At 41.3% G+C, this 15,270-nt stretch overlaps 1 protein-coding gene across 1 annotated transcript in view; it reads right to left on the reverse strand.

Annotated features, from left to right (window-relative positions):
- Positions 1 to 561: 561 nt before the first annotated feature.
- The window catches only part of mybpc3 (myosin binding protein C3), a 29,976-nt gene continuing 15,267 nt past the window's right edge, over positions 562 to 15,270 (reverse strand). Inside the window, exons 17-33 of the mRNA XM_070910090.1 lie at positions 14,332 to 14,497; positions 14,126 to 14,232; positions 13,994 to 14,023; positions 13,762 to 13,901; positions 13,209 to 13,280; positions 11,824 to 11,983; positions 11,518 to 11,622; positions 11,245 to 11,433; positions 7,295 to 7,429; positions 6,615 to 6,782; positions 6,326 to 6,414; positions 5,190 to 5,385; positions 4,915 to 5,054; positions 3,322 to 3,481; positions 2,997 to 3,133; positions 2,161 to 2,347; positions 562 to 684 (exon numbers count right to left, since the gene is read on the reverse strand). Of these exons, the coding sequence (XP_070766191.1) occupies positions 644 to 684; positions 2,161 to 2,347; positions 2,997 to 3,133; positions 3,322 to 3,481; positions 4,915 to 5,054; positions 5,190 to 5,385; positions 6,326 to 6,414; positions 6,615 to 6,782; positions 7,295 to 7,429; positions 11,245 to 11,433; positions 11,518 to 11,622; positions 11,824 to 11,983; positions 13,209 to 13,280; positions 13,762 to 13,901; positions 13,994 to 14,023; positions 14,126 to 14,232; positions 14,332 to 14,497 (2,222 nt within the window). The 3' untranslated portion in view covers positions 562 to 643. The remainder of the gene's footprint in view (positions 685 to 2,160; positions 2,348 to 2,996; positions 3,134 to 3,321; positions 3,482 to 4,914; positions 5,055 to 5,189; positions 5,386 to 6,325; positions 6,415 to 6,614; positions 6,783 to 7,294; positions 7,430 to 11,244; positions 11,434 to 11,517; positions 11,623 to 11,823; positions 11,984 to 13,208; positions 13,281 to 13,761; positions 13,902 to 13,993; positions 14,024 to 14,125; positions 14,233 to 14,331; positions 14,498 to 15,270) is intronic.

Here is a 15,270-nt window from a genome sequence, read left to right on the forward strand (position 1 = left end):
CTCTTGTCCATTCCACTGGACTTCTGAGTATCAGTGGCATGCTTTCTACGTTTTCTGAATACCAACCGGTGCTACAGACATCATGATGGCAGTTTCACCACCACTATTACTGACTACACTGTTGCATAATGCCACTACTTGATAATATGACTGAATAAAATCACTCACTCTCGTGTTTTTGAAGCATTTATATTGACTTTTGTAAGCACACAAACAAATCCAAAACACTATAATCCAGTCCTTTTTATCAGCTGAAATAAATGAGAAACAAGATGACATCATAAATTAATTTCATAAATATTTTAACTTTCTTTGACTATTATTCCTATTTACTGGACACCATGATACATTTATCTCCACTCCTGGAAATGAGTGACAAAACATGAATTATAACTTTTTAAATAACGCCTACTAATGAACAGAAAATTTAAGCATGAGCCCAGTTCAGTAATCCAGCGGTACACATGAAACTAACTTAACAGTGAGGATGACAAGAGGATGATTGCAGAGGAGGAAAGTGGTGATAACAAAAGAAAATGATAAACACAGTTTGTGATGCAGGTGGAGAGTTTCTTTTGACTCAAAACAGTCAACATGCAGGAATTGTTGGAGACAAATCGATCTTCTCTTCAGTCAGCAGCTCTTACTTCTTTTCGTCTTTCTTTTCTTCTTTAGCAATTTGAGCTGCAAGCCAGGAGCACAAGTCAAGATACAGAGGCCTTAATAAATGATTTGCACAAAATATTATTTTAAGTAATAAGTAGTATTATTTTGTTAAAAATAATGAAATCTTATGACTTAAACCTGCGATAACAGATTTTGTGCCCACTTGGGGGCAGCAGAAACAAGATGAAAACGCAATATTGACACGTTATTATCTTGTAAGCTGATATGGCTAACATGTTAGCAAACCTATTTACACATGCTGTCCTTTTAGCTCTGTGTTTGGTCTCCACCAACTCCTGAGGGAAATATCTGGCTCTTTAGCTGCTAAATGCTCAACAGTGTTCACCAACTTGTCGCTAACTGTGTCAGTCTGCTGTTTGGTGCTGAGCAGGTAGTGTACAGTGGGTTTTTAGAGCATTTACACTGAAAAACAACAAAAACCAACACTATACTCCAAAAATGTCATCTTTAGTCATAAAAGGCGAGGAAGTAAAGACGCGGTCATGATCCACATCGGATCATTTTCTTTAAGTGTACATGATTTGACAAATCCTTCCAAAGCACTTATCACAGTGCGGGGTGGGGATAGGGCTTACCTCAGGATCACAGGCTGGTTTGAAGCATGACAGGAGAAAAAGTTGTCAGGAGAGGGTGAAAGTTAAAAGAGGGAGGCACTCATTAAGAGTAGATGGATGACTTTAAGATCTATTTAAACCTTCAGAATTAATTCATAAATACATGTTAACAATGCCATGGTCGTGATTTTGACCACATAACGATATGCTTTCATGTTTGTGTTTGTTGTTACTATAGATACTGTGACATAAACTAGACGTCTATTCTTTGTCTTTTAAAAGATGATGCCATTTTCGGCAACACTTTGTTATGCAGGTCTTAAAATAGTGTTGATACACTTCTAATTCATAATTTCATATGAATTGCAAGTGTAACCCTGAGAGTCTTTTAGTACAGCAGGTCAGTTGAACATGAAAAAACTGCGTGAGTAATGAATTAATATTTATCTGTTGAGCTTGAAATGTTCACTCTCTACCTTGAATTCAGATCACAACGTGCAACTTATTTGTTGATGAAGCTTTCATTCAACCACAACATCGTGGCCTTCCTCAGCAGATGGAGGTGCTGACTATCAACTGAGCAACTCCATGACGAAGGTCACCAGATGTGACTGAAAGCTTTGGAAAACAAGTGGATCTTGTGTTGAGATGTTTTTCTGACAGTATTTATTTGGGTTTAATTTAAATTTTGCAGTTCTTTCAGGGGAATTCCTGTTTTTCCTGTAATCATAAACACACATAGTTCTTTCCAAGAGAGAAAGACTGACATTCATTTGATGTGGACTTTCATGATACGTGTTATTTTTAAAGGGTGAAATGGGGAGGAAAATGAGGGGGAAAGGAGGATGCCAGAGAAAGGATGGAGAGTCTAAATGGGTCATGAAATAGAGGACATGTGTCCTCCCAGCAGGATACTTACGGCGGACCTCCAGTTTACACTCCACTATGTCTTCTCCGCTGTCGTTGACTGCCTTGCACATGTACACTCCCCCGTCGAACATACAGGGCTTACGGATCTCCAGCGTCAGAACACCTTGCTTACTGAGCATGCGGTACTTGGCTTCATTTGTGATGTCTATCTTGTTTTTGTACCAGGTCACTTTGGGCTAACAAGGTAGGACAGAGAATTACAGTATGTCAGATGATATTTTATACTCTTCCATTAGTAACAATCATAATAACTGGATTTATCTGATGGGTACTGTTTCACTGAGGACAGGGTGTTTATTACTTGCTACTAATACTGAAATGTCTGCATGAAGAGGCTGGCAGGAGTGTGTGTGTGTGTATGTGTGTGTGTGTGTGTGTGTATGTGTGTTTCTGTTGGTTTGGGTGTTTGGTTTTATTCTTTGTTGTTGTATTTTCTCAGTTATTCTGTATTTTTGAATAATGAAAATATTTAAGCATGAAAGTTCATTCTTGGCTCTCAACTGTATGTTTAAAAAGCTCAAGTAAGTGGAGCTGGGGTTTGGATTGTTTTGCTATTTTCACAGTCAAAAGTAAACTTCCATGCTTAACCTTTAGGCCAACACAGACGAAAAGTCCTAAAAGAGCTCTGAATGAAATCATGACAGCTACAGTGATATGGTGGAAAGCTCTGGAAAAAGCTAAGTGGACCTTGAGTAGGAATTGTTTTGTCAAAATTTCACATAGTTAAACCTGTTTTCAGTTGACAATTGATCACATCCAAGATTTCTGTGATTGCATTTTGTCACAAACATCCTTTATACGTGTTCATGTAATGACCCTGCTGACCTTTGGTATGCCTCTGACGGAGCAGCTGAGCGTGGTGTTGTATCCTGCTATGATGGAACGGTTCACCAAAGGATGAGTGAACTTGGGAGCCTCAGAGAAGTCGTGTTCCTTGTGGGTGGGTGGCTTGTACTCGATACCTGAGGAGACAGAGAGACAGACAGACAGACAGAGAGACAGACAATTGTCTTCAGTTCTGCTTTTCTGCATTTATGACAACTGCTCAGATTTCACGTGCAATATCTACACTTACAGGACATGAAATCAGAGCCATAACTGCTTTGTACTAATTATATATTTATATTATATAAATGCAGTCATAGCCCACCGGTTTTCTGGATGTAAGCGCTGTCTTTGGTGTTGTGGGGCTCTGGACTGAGGCCCACCAGGTTGATGGCAAAGGCTCGGAAGACATACTCGTTCCCCATGATGAGATCGGATGCGACGCAGTTGGTTCGCCTGTACTGTTCGTAGACTGTATACCACTCCTTCATAAGAAGCACAAAATGTTTCAGATCCAGTTTTTCCAACTCAATATGTGGTTTATGTTGTACAGTATGTACTTTCTTCTATGCATATATTTATATTGGGCCCTTTTCAGACATTTACCCAAGTAAACACTGTAACTACAACTTAACAGTTACTTTAAATCAAATATTTGAGCAAATACAGCAAATACAAATTACAGTACCATGAGAAATGCTCATTAAGATATGGGAAATAGTATCCTACAATATTGATCTAGAGATTTCACTGATTTCATTTCAAAATACCATCATAATCTACCTGAAACTAGAGGAGTTGTGTCTCTGTTTAAATGTATTTATTTAGGTACAAGAATGAAATTGGATACGTTTAGATTTAAACCTCAGCACTTTTATATTTATCAGCCGTTGTCTCTGACATCTAACACACAGGTACACAGCACACTGTTATTGGTAACATGATAACCAACATCCCCGAGCTATAAAGAGATGCAAGTGAAATTAATTTGATCTAATAATGACTACAGTGAAACATGAACCATCAGCCGAGCTGGGCAGGAGAACAATGGCCCTGCGTCGCTGTACAGACAATCCGGACCAGGTCAAGGCTACGAGGATAAGATTAGGACATTCCTGGCCGACACTGTTCCTGGCAGCTCGAGGTGGAGGATGGTGCCAGTTGGAGCTCTTGCCAACGGACCCATAATGCATCACTCCTGGCCCACAGAGGAGACTATGTGCTCAGCATTGGCCGATTACAGTATATTTGTCACAAGGGAGGCTAAAATATCCCTCTGTGTCCATACAGCATTCTTCCTCTCACATGTAGAGACACACTCAGCTGGTAAAACTAAAGGCCTGCAATGGATCAGTTTCAGTGAACAAGACACTATGAGCTATAATGACATGACGACCATTGCCTTCCCCTGAGACTTGACTCGAGAACGGAGTTAGGCCAGCTCCAAATTACTTTCAGTTTTATTGGGCCCAGTAGTGACTCGTTGAATTCAGATCTCGGGTCTGTGTGTCAACATGTCTAATACCGAAACGGATCAAAGTGGATGAGCTACCAGCTGTGATCGCGTTGTGTGACTGCTTCTCTTTTTGACTGCAGCTGCGCAACATGCTGACACCAAGTCGGAGCCAGTGTTAATTGTGTGTCGGTCTGACTGTCTTCTGGTCACATTCGGACTTGGTCTCTGGTTTTGAGAATTAATTTATATGCATTGGGTTCAGGTAGGTTTGAGGTTTTAACATTTTTGACCTCTAATGTCATATGAACATGAATTTACCTCTGGCTGATTGCTGCAAAGTGATTTAATTTGGATGATAATTTCCTACCATCAACATCAGAAGTTTGTTTTCAGCTTAATTTGAATGTAATATAAAAACAGATGTAAGCTCTGTTGCGAGGACTGAAGGGTGTAGGGTCTCACCATGGTCTTCTTGTCAGCTTTCTGAATGGTGTAACCAGTTATTTCACAGTTACCGTTGTCCTTTGGTGGCTTCCACTCGAGAGCCACATTGAAGCCCCAGACATCCAGGATCTTCAGAGCCTCAGGAGGCCCTGGGAGATCTACAGCGGAGAAATATGAATTGTGATTAACTGTCCGTTACCACTAGTGTGAATGCTGTTACAGTTTACTACAGAGATTGCATTAATTCATGTTTATACCTACAGCCAGCTCTCCATGTGTTCAGTCCTGCTTACCAACAACCTGCAGCATGACACTTGCTGTGTCTTCCACGTTCTCAATCTGCACGTGGAGATCATACTTCCCAGAGTGTATTCGGTCTGTCTTGCGGATGAAGAGGATCGTATCTACGTCGCTGTTCCTCACGCTAACTGATTTGGGGTTCAGAGGCTCCCCATCTTTGCTCCATGTAACCTTTGGCCTGGGTTTACCCTGCACGACCGGAAAAAGAGTTTCAGTTCAAAAAGATATGAGTCACTTTACAAATTACAAATGAACAAAGTCAACCTTTTAACGGCATTCACTGATAATCCATCTTCCATCATCCATTTTTTCAGTCTGTCACCACAACACTTTGTCCAAAAGCTGTTGAGATTTTGGTCGATGGACCAGATTGCCTTGAAATCTGGTACAAACATTCATGATCCTCAAGGGATGAATCCCAATGACCATGGCCTGATCAGGATTTCCGTTGGGTCAATAATTATTGACGCTTACTTGTTAGTGTAAAGGTATGCTTGATTAGAACTTTTTCGATTTAGAATTTTCTATGGCACCACCTTCAGACCAAACTTTTTTATCTCACAGTTGATAAGGATCTAACAACATTAAAGGTGGATTTAGATTTTTCATCCATCCAACTAGGGCTGGGATATATGACAATATATACCATGATAATGTACAAACTTGTCAGTCAGTAGAACATGTTACCCAAATCGTCGACCCCTACAGGTACACCCACTTTTTGTTTTATGGTGTGTAATCACTCTCTCTCCAGCTGTTTGACTGTGTCATATACTGTAACTTTACAAAGACAATCTTAATGTCCTCTTTTGATGATTTTGAAATCAAACATCAAAAATAAAACAAGACATATTCTTGTAGAACAGATACAAAGTCAAAAGACATGCATCAAAACATTATATGTACATCTACATTATTTCAGTTAATATATTTATGTACAAAATGTTGAATAAATTGTGTAACCAACGAGCAGAAGAAAGAACTTCTTCCCAGACTTCCCAAGCTACTGGTTAATTTTAATGTTTCGTAGGCGAGTCAGTCTTTGTGCATTGTTCATGTTTCATACTGGTGTTTATACTTTATATAAGAAGGTGTCTGATTGATTTTTAGATTTATATGTATACTGCACCTGGAATGGAATCACAAGGTTGACAGTGTCGCCAACTTTCCTGATGAGCGTCTGGCGGAGATTTCTGGGGAGCCAAATTTTAGGGCGTTCTGTGAAAGAAAAAACACACAAAAAGAGGCATGACAGGGACTGGAAAATGGAAGAAGGAAGTTTAAATTAGGAGGAAATATTAATATTTAAATTAGGAGAAATATTTGGCTATATGAGATGTATTGGTTGTCATGTCTCAAGTGTTGAAACTAAAGGAGCAGAGAGAGTCGTCAAAAGTTTCTAATCTATAAATACTCACGCATTATCTCTCTGATGGTGACAGGTTGAGCCAGAGTGGTAGGAACACTGGGCCCTGCCATGTTGTAGGCTCGCACACGGAACTGCAGCTTGTCTCCGGTGGTGAGATCTCTGACGATCATCGATGTCCGCTCGGTCAGACCCTGAATGGCTGGTATCCATTCATCCGCTGCGACCAGAAAAACACACAGCTAATTAAAACGACATGATTCACTAGACTTCAAATGTTACACTGGAACCAAAGTAAAAAATAGAGGTAGAAGGTCATCGGAGCCTCTATTTTGTTATAATACAGCATATCATCAGATGTTTATTGTGTATGGTGGAGGCTGGTGAGAGAAACAACAGTTCATGACAGCAAATAAAATTCAAAAGGTCATTACAAAGGTTAGTGTGATCGTATGATCACCATGCTGTCGGCCTAGAGGCAAGAAAAATGCTATCTAAACTGACATAAAACTGACATCGAAACTTTTGGAAAAAAACATTTTGCTCTGACTGTTTGCTCATAGCTGAGAGCCTTTGAGGTTTAAGACTATTTGTAAAACTTATTGCTCAGATAGAGATCAGTCGCTGAGCTTCACTGCCATTAACTGATTGTTTGTATATAAACTTTGATGATATACGCTATAAAAAACCTTCCTTATCAGAGGCATGCAGGCGGGTGGCTCCAGCACTTACTGCCCTCCTTGCAGTACTCAACCCCATAACCCTCGAGTTCAGCTGAGCCGATCCTCTCAGGCGGCCGCCACTTCAGCGAGATGGAAGTGTCACTGATGTCGTCGACGCACAGTCCAATGGGCTCACTTGTAGGGGCTGAGAGTGAGGCAGAGGGCAGATGAATGGGCTCAGTTAGTCAGTTAGAGCATTACTAAAATACATTCAGAGTGAATTACTGAACAAGTGGATGAACCTGATCAGGAATTAACAAATTATGTAAAGTAACAAAAACCCTCACAAAGCTTTGTAACAGCAAAGAGTGCTTGAATGCTGTCACCATCATCCATTACAACTTTTCTTTTGCCACAGCAGCAGCATCACCTAATTATCCCGTGAAGGTTTCATTTCAAACATACAGTATCTTCATGAACCACCATCGGATGACGAATGAGAATGAGAGAGAATGAGTACATGAGTACAGCAGAGGAAATACAACAAAACCAAAACCAGGTTTGTCCAGGTCACCAAAGTTTGTCTACGTGGTTATATGGGCCTGGTGGCTGCTGTTTCTGTCCACATAATCTTAAATGTGCCGTAATTGCAAGTTCAGTTGAAGTAGTGTAGGTGTTTATCATATTTTTGGTTGGTGAAACGGCATCGACTGCAGCTGGTGTGCAGTGAAACACGTGTGTAGCTGTATGTTTAACATCAAAAAATGTTGGTTGTGTGAGAGTTGACAGTTGACATTTAACTTACTAAGAGTGACGAAAGTGAGTATATATGTAACTTAACACCAGACTGCTTGATCCTGTCGACAGTCCTAATTCAAACAACAAAGACAATATTAATTTCAATATCAAATATTTGTGGTTGTGTTGTCAGTTATGAAAACAGTCTATTGGCCTGTAAGCCGGCTGATGTCATCCCGTGAAAGATGAGCTGTCTGACTGACCCGGAGTTCACGGCTGGGCTGAAGTCTAAGTGCCTGGCGTGCTCTCTGTCCCGCAGGGATGAAATGGCATGATTTTAGTTTGCATTAAAAGGCTCTGGTTCATCAGTTACTTCCCATGCATTGATTTCACCGCAGAGGCGGCAAAAGCAAACAATCAATGTTGCAACAGCTTTAGCTGCAGAGACTAAAAGGTCTTGTTTTCAAGTAATGACGAAGCAATATTATTATTACAGTGTTAAGCATTGGGTTTTATGACCGCTACCAATTTACAAGCTTTTGTATGTCTATTGTAAAACTGTAGGGGTCAGGAGGAATTATGGAGGGGAAGAAAAGATGTATAATTGACAGCTAATAGAGATGAATAATGGTCATAGGTTTCTAAATGCCCATTTAACTGTTTTGTGTGAGAAACTAATTCAGTTAAATTGCAGGGAATGATTCCTGATGACACATTGAAAATGACACTTCTGTTTCATTATATCAAACACACCACTTGGGCGCCTACTTTAGCACTAATTATTCATTTGTCATTTTGAGGCAAAAGTTGAAGCACATCTGGAGCAGTCACCTCCACCAGCGAGTAGATTCATACATTTTTGCAGCTTGGCTTTGAACAATTAAAGTATGGAGAAATGTTTTCCCACAAAACAGAAGATATCAACACACACTGAATCTAAGCTTCTGAGGTAATATTTAGTCAACCTTATATTTTCATGTTGTTGCAACTTGTTGACAGCATGAGGTCAGACTGAGAGGTGTTGAGTTTAAGTCATGGCCTCGTCGTCACTAAGGCCAGGACTGGAAACATGGAAACACCTGTTAGAGGTCAAGGGTTTCCTCGCATGTAGAAAGTCACAGCTTGTTTGAACAGTAGCTCAGGGCAGTCTGGACAAAAGGTGCGGAGTGAACAGCAATTCAGATGTGTTTTAAAAAAGGAAAAACAGACTTCTTTTTTGACATCATCACGATCAGACACTTCAACAGCACGATTACTAAACCATGCTCAGCACTTTCAAACATGTACACCACTGAAAAATGAGGGGCTGGTATATGCAGCCAATTTTCCCATTAATGTTGTTCACACATAAACAAAATTAAGTTTCATTTCTAATTCTAAAACCCACATGATAATCCAACATCTCAAAATGAATAATGCCTACTACCAACAGGTTCTGGCTCTGGTTTAGCGGCAGGGGTGGGCTCCGCAGGGGTCTCCTCTGCAGGGGGACCACTTTCTGCTGGGGGTGTCTCATTCTCAGCTGGAGCTCCCTCTTCTCCGCTGGGGGCTGCCTCTGCTGGTGGTTCACTACTGGCATCTGGTTCCTGTTGCACCTCAGGAGGTGGAGGTATCTCTGTCTCAGGCTTGCTGGCTTCCACCTCTGCTGGAGCAGCGGCCGGTTCCACAGGTTTCTCTTCTTCCACTGGCTTCTTCTCAGCCGTCTTTGGAAGTTTGGGCTTTGTCATTCTTTCTCAGTGATTAGCAACCCTGCTGATGATTGAAGCTGGTGGTTTTACCTCTACTGCCAAATGCCTTGCTCTAACCTATGCTCTCATTCTCCCTTGCACACACACTTGTTCTCTTCACTATTGTCTTTGCTGTAGTGGCAACAATGCTCCCTCTGGAGCAGCCTCCACAGTAGCGTGAACCCCTCTGTGTTAAGCAGCTGGTCCCAGCCGAATCGAGCGCTTCCAGGCCATTATTTATAGAGAGGGATGCCACAGATAGTTTCCTAATCAGCTGTCTTACAAGCGATTGGCCATCTGGATACAATGATGTTCCCTCTTAAATCAACAAGTGGAGAATGAAATGGTACTTAAAAATCAGTGATAGACTGAGAGACAATCCGAACCTGAGCCCCTGTTTTATAGGATACTGTCAAGCTAGTAAGGAAGCAATTTGTCCATTCTCACCCATGTATATTCTCTCTCAGCGCCACTGATGTTGGTGAAGCACAGAACAAAACTGAGTCATCAGCATACATAACAACATTGGCATTTTTAACAACATATGGACCCAAGCAACTTCATTGTGAACACCGAAAGATATTTTTTGCTGTCAGAATAACTGCCAACACTCTTCACTCAAGCATGAGCTTAAGGTGAAAAAGCACAACATTTGAGCTTGGCAACAAGAATACTGTGGTCAATGACATCCAAAGCTGCAGTAAAATCCAAGAGCACAGCCCCAACTAGTTTCCTGTCATCCAAATATGATTGATCAGTCGTGTGTACTAATGCAGAACTAGTAGAGTACCCTGGACTATAAGCATGCTGTGCTTTTGTAAGTGTCCGTTTCTACTAAAATAATTTAACATTTGATTTAAAATGATTTTCTCAAGTATCTTACTCAGCACAGGGAGTATACTAATGGGTCTACAATTAGAGCCAGTAAAACCTGCTTTTCCGTCTTTAGGTAAAGGTATGATTTTAAAAGTCCCACTGATTAAGCATCTATTAAAAATATGACAGGATTAAATCACCAACCCTGCTCTGCCTGAGCCACAGCGCTCCTTTAAAGAGTAAATGAACACTGTATGACTTTGGTGTGTTATTTCCTCTTTGTCTGGCACAAAACATTTGGCATCGTACTGTACAGTGCTACTTCCTTTGTCTGGTCCATGTAGTGATGTATGTGCAACCTTTATTTTTGTTACACAGACAAACATATAGCAAACATGACCCCATCCTGTCATGACCACAAGTCAAACAGACCCCATGAGTGAAACCTTAGACTGACCAAACCAGGCATGACACAACCTCAGGGTCATCAAAAGACAGACATGTCTACTGTCGCTCATCCAGATAACAATCAATCAACATCCTCATGATACTGTAGTGCAGCGAGTGCACACAAATGAGTCAGTTTCTTTTGTTTCATCTTATGATAAATGCATGATCTATTATGGAAACAATAAACAGCTTCTTTCATTGAAGATACAGTGGAGCAAATGTCTGAAAATGATTAACTGAATGGGAAAGTGGGATAGGAGCAGGTTTAAATCTGTCTGTAAAGACTCACCGACTGGCACGAACGGCTGTGAGGCCGGACTGTGGCGAGACATGCCGATGCCGTTGACAGCATAGACTCGCATCTCGTACGCCACTCCTTCAATCATCCGCTTGGCTTCATAAGTTGTTTCAGGATAAGGGTCAAAATTCAGTCTCATCCACCTGTAGCTCTTTGTCTTCTTCCTCTCCAGCACATAGCCTGAGAATTAAAATGATGTTGTTGGTATCAACTGGTCAATGTCCAAACAATTTAAATAAATTGAGCATTTTAATGTGTTTTTACCAATAACTGGCTGTCCACCATCAAACAGAGGGGGGTCCCACTGGACAACACAGGAGTCCTCTGCCACGCTGAGGATTTTGACAACCTGGGGAGGATCTGGAACATCTGGGGGAAAACATTGCTCACAGTTACAGTTTTCTGAAGAACTAAAATCCATTTGGCATCAAATATTTTAGCTACATGGCGTGATTGTGCTCCTTTGATTGCTACTTGGGTTATGTGTGTGGTAATTGGCTTATCTCTACATGGTGATGGTAATGAAAACCGACTGCTCTCATTAAAATGAACAGGGGAGCTCCATCTTACCGACAACTTTCACATTGATATCTGCGGTGTCCTCCCCAGCAGGGTTTCGAACCACAACGGAGTAGATTCCCTCGTCCTGCCTCTCTGCCCCCTCGATGGTGAAGACACAGTGTCCTTTGGTGGTTTCCACATGGACCCTACTGTCTCCGTCTGTGACGACCTACGCAATGAGAACCAGAGAAGCAGAGTTACTGGATTGTGTCTGGAGTGTGAAGTATCTTTTATCTCCTCTCACTCCTTCACTGATTGATAGCTCTGTTGCACATACGGCAGCTGGTACAGTAGATGTAGTAGAGGCATATTAACATCATGCCACTATGACCAGAGATGATAAATATGACACTTTCAAACACAAAATTTCTTGTGTAAAGTATTTGGGCAAAATCATGCTTTTCAAAGCCAATCACACATTTAATAATTGATTTAAACATAAACTCCAGATGCCACCATGCAAATGCATTGACCAGTGCTGGACTGTGTCTGAAATGACACAGAGTGGCTCAAAAAGGCTGGTTGGTTGATAGTAACTCATCACTAAAACAACCACAAGAGAAACCTTAAGCATGTAAGAGAAAAACAAAATACTTCCTCCTACGAGCCACAGGAGCATCTTTTATTGCATCTGACAGTAAGAAATGGTGGACTTTTTCTCACTGTAGACAAGAGGCAGTTAATCTGGCCTGTGCCTGTTTGATTTTACCAACCCAAAATGTAAAATAATTCAGCACAACTTCAGAAAATTCATCATGTTACTTTATTTGATTATATAATGATGTATTTGAGTGCGTGATCCAAGGATTATTTCACCATTAAGTCACTTTGTAAAGTTGCCATACAAAACTATACTTACTGCCCCGTTTCCTGTGACCTGTGTCTGTCTGTAAGATTCAGAACATGCTCTTACCTTACTGACATGGACGGATACTGAGTTGCACCACATGCAGTTCCTTTGACCTTGACCTCTTAGTGCTATGTGACATAAAAGCAAAACACACATGTACAGTGATAGCAAATGGAGAAGTCTGCTTTGTATTTGTATTTGCCAGAATCTGTCTGTCGTCGTCACTGCTGCAGCCTGTTCTTTCTCCAGGGTTGTAAAGCAGTAAATCAATATAACATACGACCTGTTCAGTCAAGCAGCTGCAAGATCAATTATTTTGCGTTTTGATGGCCGCATATATTCTCATTTCACAACACAATAGCGTGTTATACATAAGGGGAAATGCATGTAATTTGCGTCTTCTCCACTGGCTGCATTTGTACATCCGCTACGCTACAGGTGAGTATTGAAAAACATGATGCCAAAGCTGTCAACATACTGACTTGGATTTCAGAGCCACAATACTACAAACAGGCACATATTCATACGGGACATGCACACTTACTTCCCCATCCTTCATGGTCCAGGAGGATGTCGGCCCTCCTCCCTCCTCTCCGTCGGGTTTTACAGAACTAGCCTACATTTGAGCAGAGCAAAGCGGTAAGAGCCGAAGAGAACAGAGAGGGCATGTGACCTCTCTTTCTCCTCAACTCAAAGATCAGCACACTGGTAGGCATCATTGGATTTAGCTGTAAGTAGCATTGAACTTATTCAGCTTGGTTTATGCATCTTAGTATCCCAAATGTATTAGCAGGGAGGAAAGAATTAGTTATCATAGCATCAGTGTGCAGAGCTAACCTGTGCCACTTAATTGTTATTTTAAGGCTCCAAATAGTTAGCTTGTAGCTTGTATTATATTGTTTAAATATGCTTCTGAATGTTGCATTGCAGCATTAGTAAGGCTTTCAAGTATGTTCCTGATAGCAAATGAGGTGTTGTTTTCTCAGCAAGCCTCAGATTTCAGACCTCACCTACTGTGCTCTGGACAGTTGGTGGATGTCAGACGATGGGTGTGTACAGTAGCTAATTAATAACACAAGTCTGTTTGTCTGTTTTACCTTCTCTCCTTTGGTCCAGATCACGGTGGGAGCAGGATCTCCAGTGATAGGGACATCCAGACGCAGCTTGTTGCCGGCCACCACCACAATGGTTGACTCGGCAGTGCGACCCATACAGTCCAGGTGGATCTTAGGAGGATCTTAGCGAGTGAGAGAAACGGGTTAAAATGAATAGACCCTTGCGGTTCAGCTGGTTTAGTCTGCACGCTACGAGAGGGTGAGTTTGTGTTACCTTGGCGCGGCACGTAATCAATCTTCACCTCTAGGGAAAAAAAGAGAGTGGGAAATAGTTTCAGTTAAATTTATCTTGTGAGGCTGTGAATTGTTCATTTTGAAGTGTAAAAAGTAAAAGCATCGGTATTACCCAAGAAGTTGAGTTTGGCAGAAAGGTTGAAAGCATGACCATCTGGCACAAAAGTGTAGTCTCCCTCATCCTCAGGTTTGACTTCATCAATGGTCAGTTTGTGGATCCTAAAAAGGTCAAAGGTTTTCAAAAGTTTAGTTCCCGGTGTCATGGGATATATGCAGCATATCTGACGCATGTTTAAACACATGTGTAAGTGTGCTCACCTGCCAATATGTGTGATGTTTATTCTGGCATCGGACTTGACTTCTACACCGTTCTTGTACCAGGTTCCTCTCACGTTCTCATCCGACACCTCGCACTTGAAAACTGCCTGATCCTTTGCCTTCACTGTGAGGTCGGCAATGCTCTGGTAGACCTCCAGTTCTTTCTCTACACAGTCAGAAAAACACAGGCTCAGAGTGCAGACAGACAAACCATCGAGGCCTTCAGACTTCAGAGGAGGTACTACAATATGAGACGACGGAATAAGATGCAATAAGATGATGATGTCTGAGGATAATATGATAAAGAAATTAGATGCAGCTATTGTATGTGAGGATAATATGGTAATAATATGTTTGGGCGTGAGGTGCTCATTATCATCGTGCCCACCTTTGTGTGTTGTATCTTAGCAACAGACACAAGGGGGATAGTTAATTGGATTTATGGTAGAAAATAAAGTGGGAGGATATGAAGACCAGATGCTGGAGCTTCACGTTGTATATCACAAGAAACAACGTACATGGGAGTTATTAAAGTTATCCCAAAGAAATTGTTGTTGTTATCCGGGTGAGATAACTCACACCACCGCTCCTTGAAAAGGTTACAGGAGTTTTACGTCAGCTCGCTGCCAGGGAGGGCAAATAAGGTGGAAATGGCATTATAATGGGAGTTCTGCTGTGGTCTGAGGTGTTGATCCCTGCTGCACGATGGCAGCTGGTAATTCTTGGCAGGCTCTGTGTTCGATTAACAGGCCAGATAAACTTAACTGCACTGAAAGCAGGAACAAAGATCCAGTTTAAATCTAGACACAACACCCCTGGGACACACACACACTCAGACATATATCACACATACACATGAATATATATGCAAATGTGAGAGTATATATATTCAATAGGTCATTGATGGCTGTCAAGTGATGATCTAAAGTGTTTTTTGGT

Source organism: Enoplosus armatus, chromosome 1 (genome assembly GCF_043641665.1).
Source record: "Enoplosus armatus isolate fEnoArm2 chromosome 1, fEnoArm2.hap1, whole genome shotgun sequence".
In the NCBI taxonomy this organism is placed as follows: Eukaryota; Metazoa; Chordata; class Actinopteri; order Centrarchiformes; family Enoplosidae; genus Enoplosus; species Enoplosus armatus.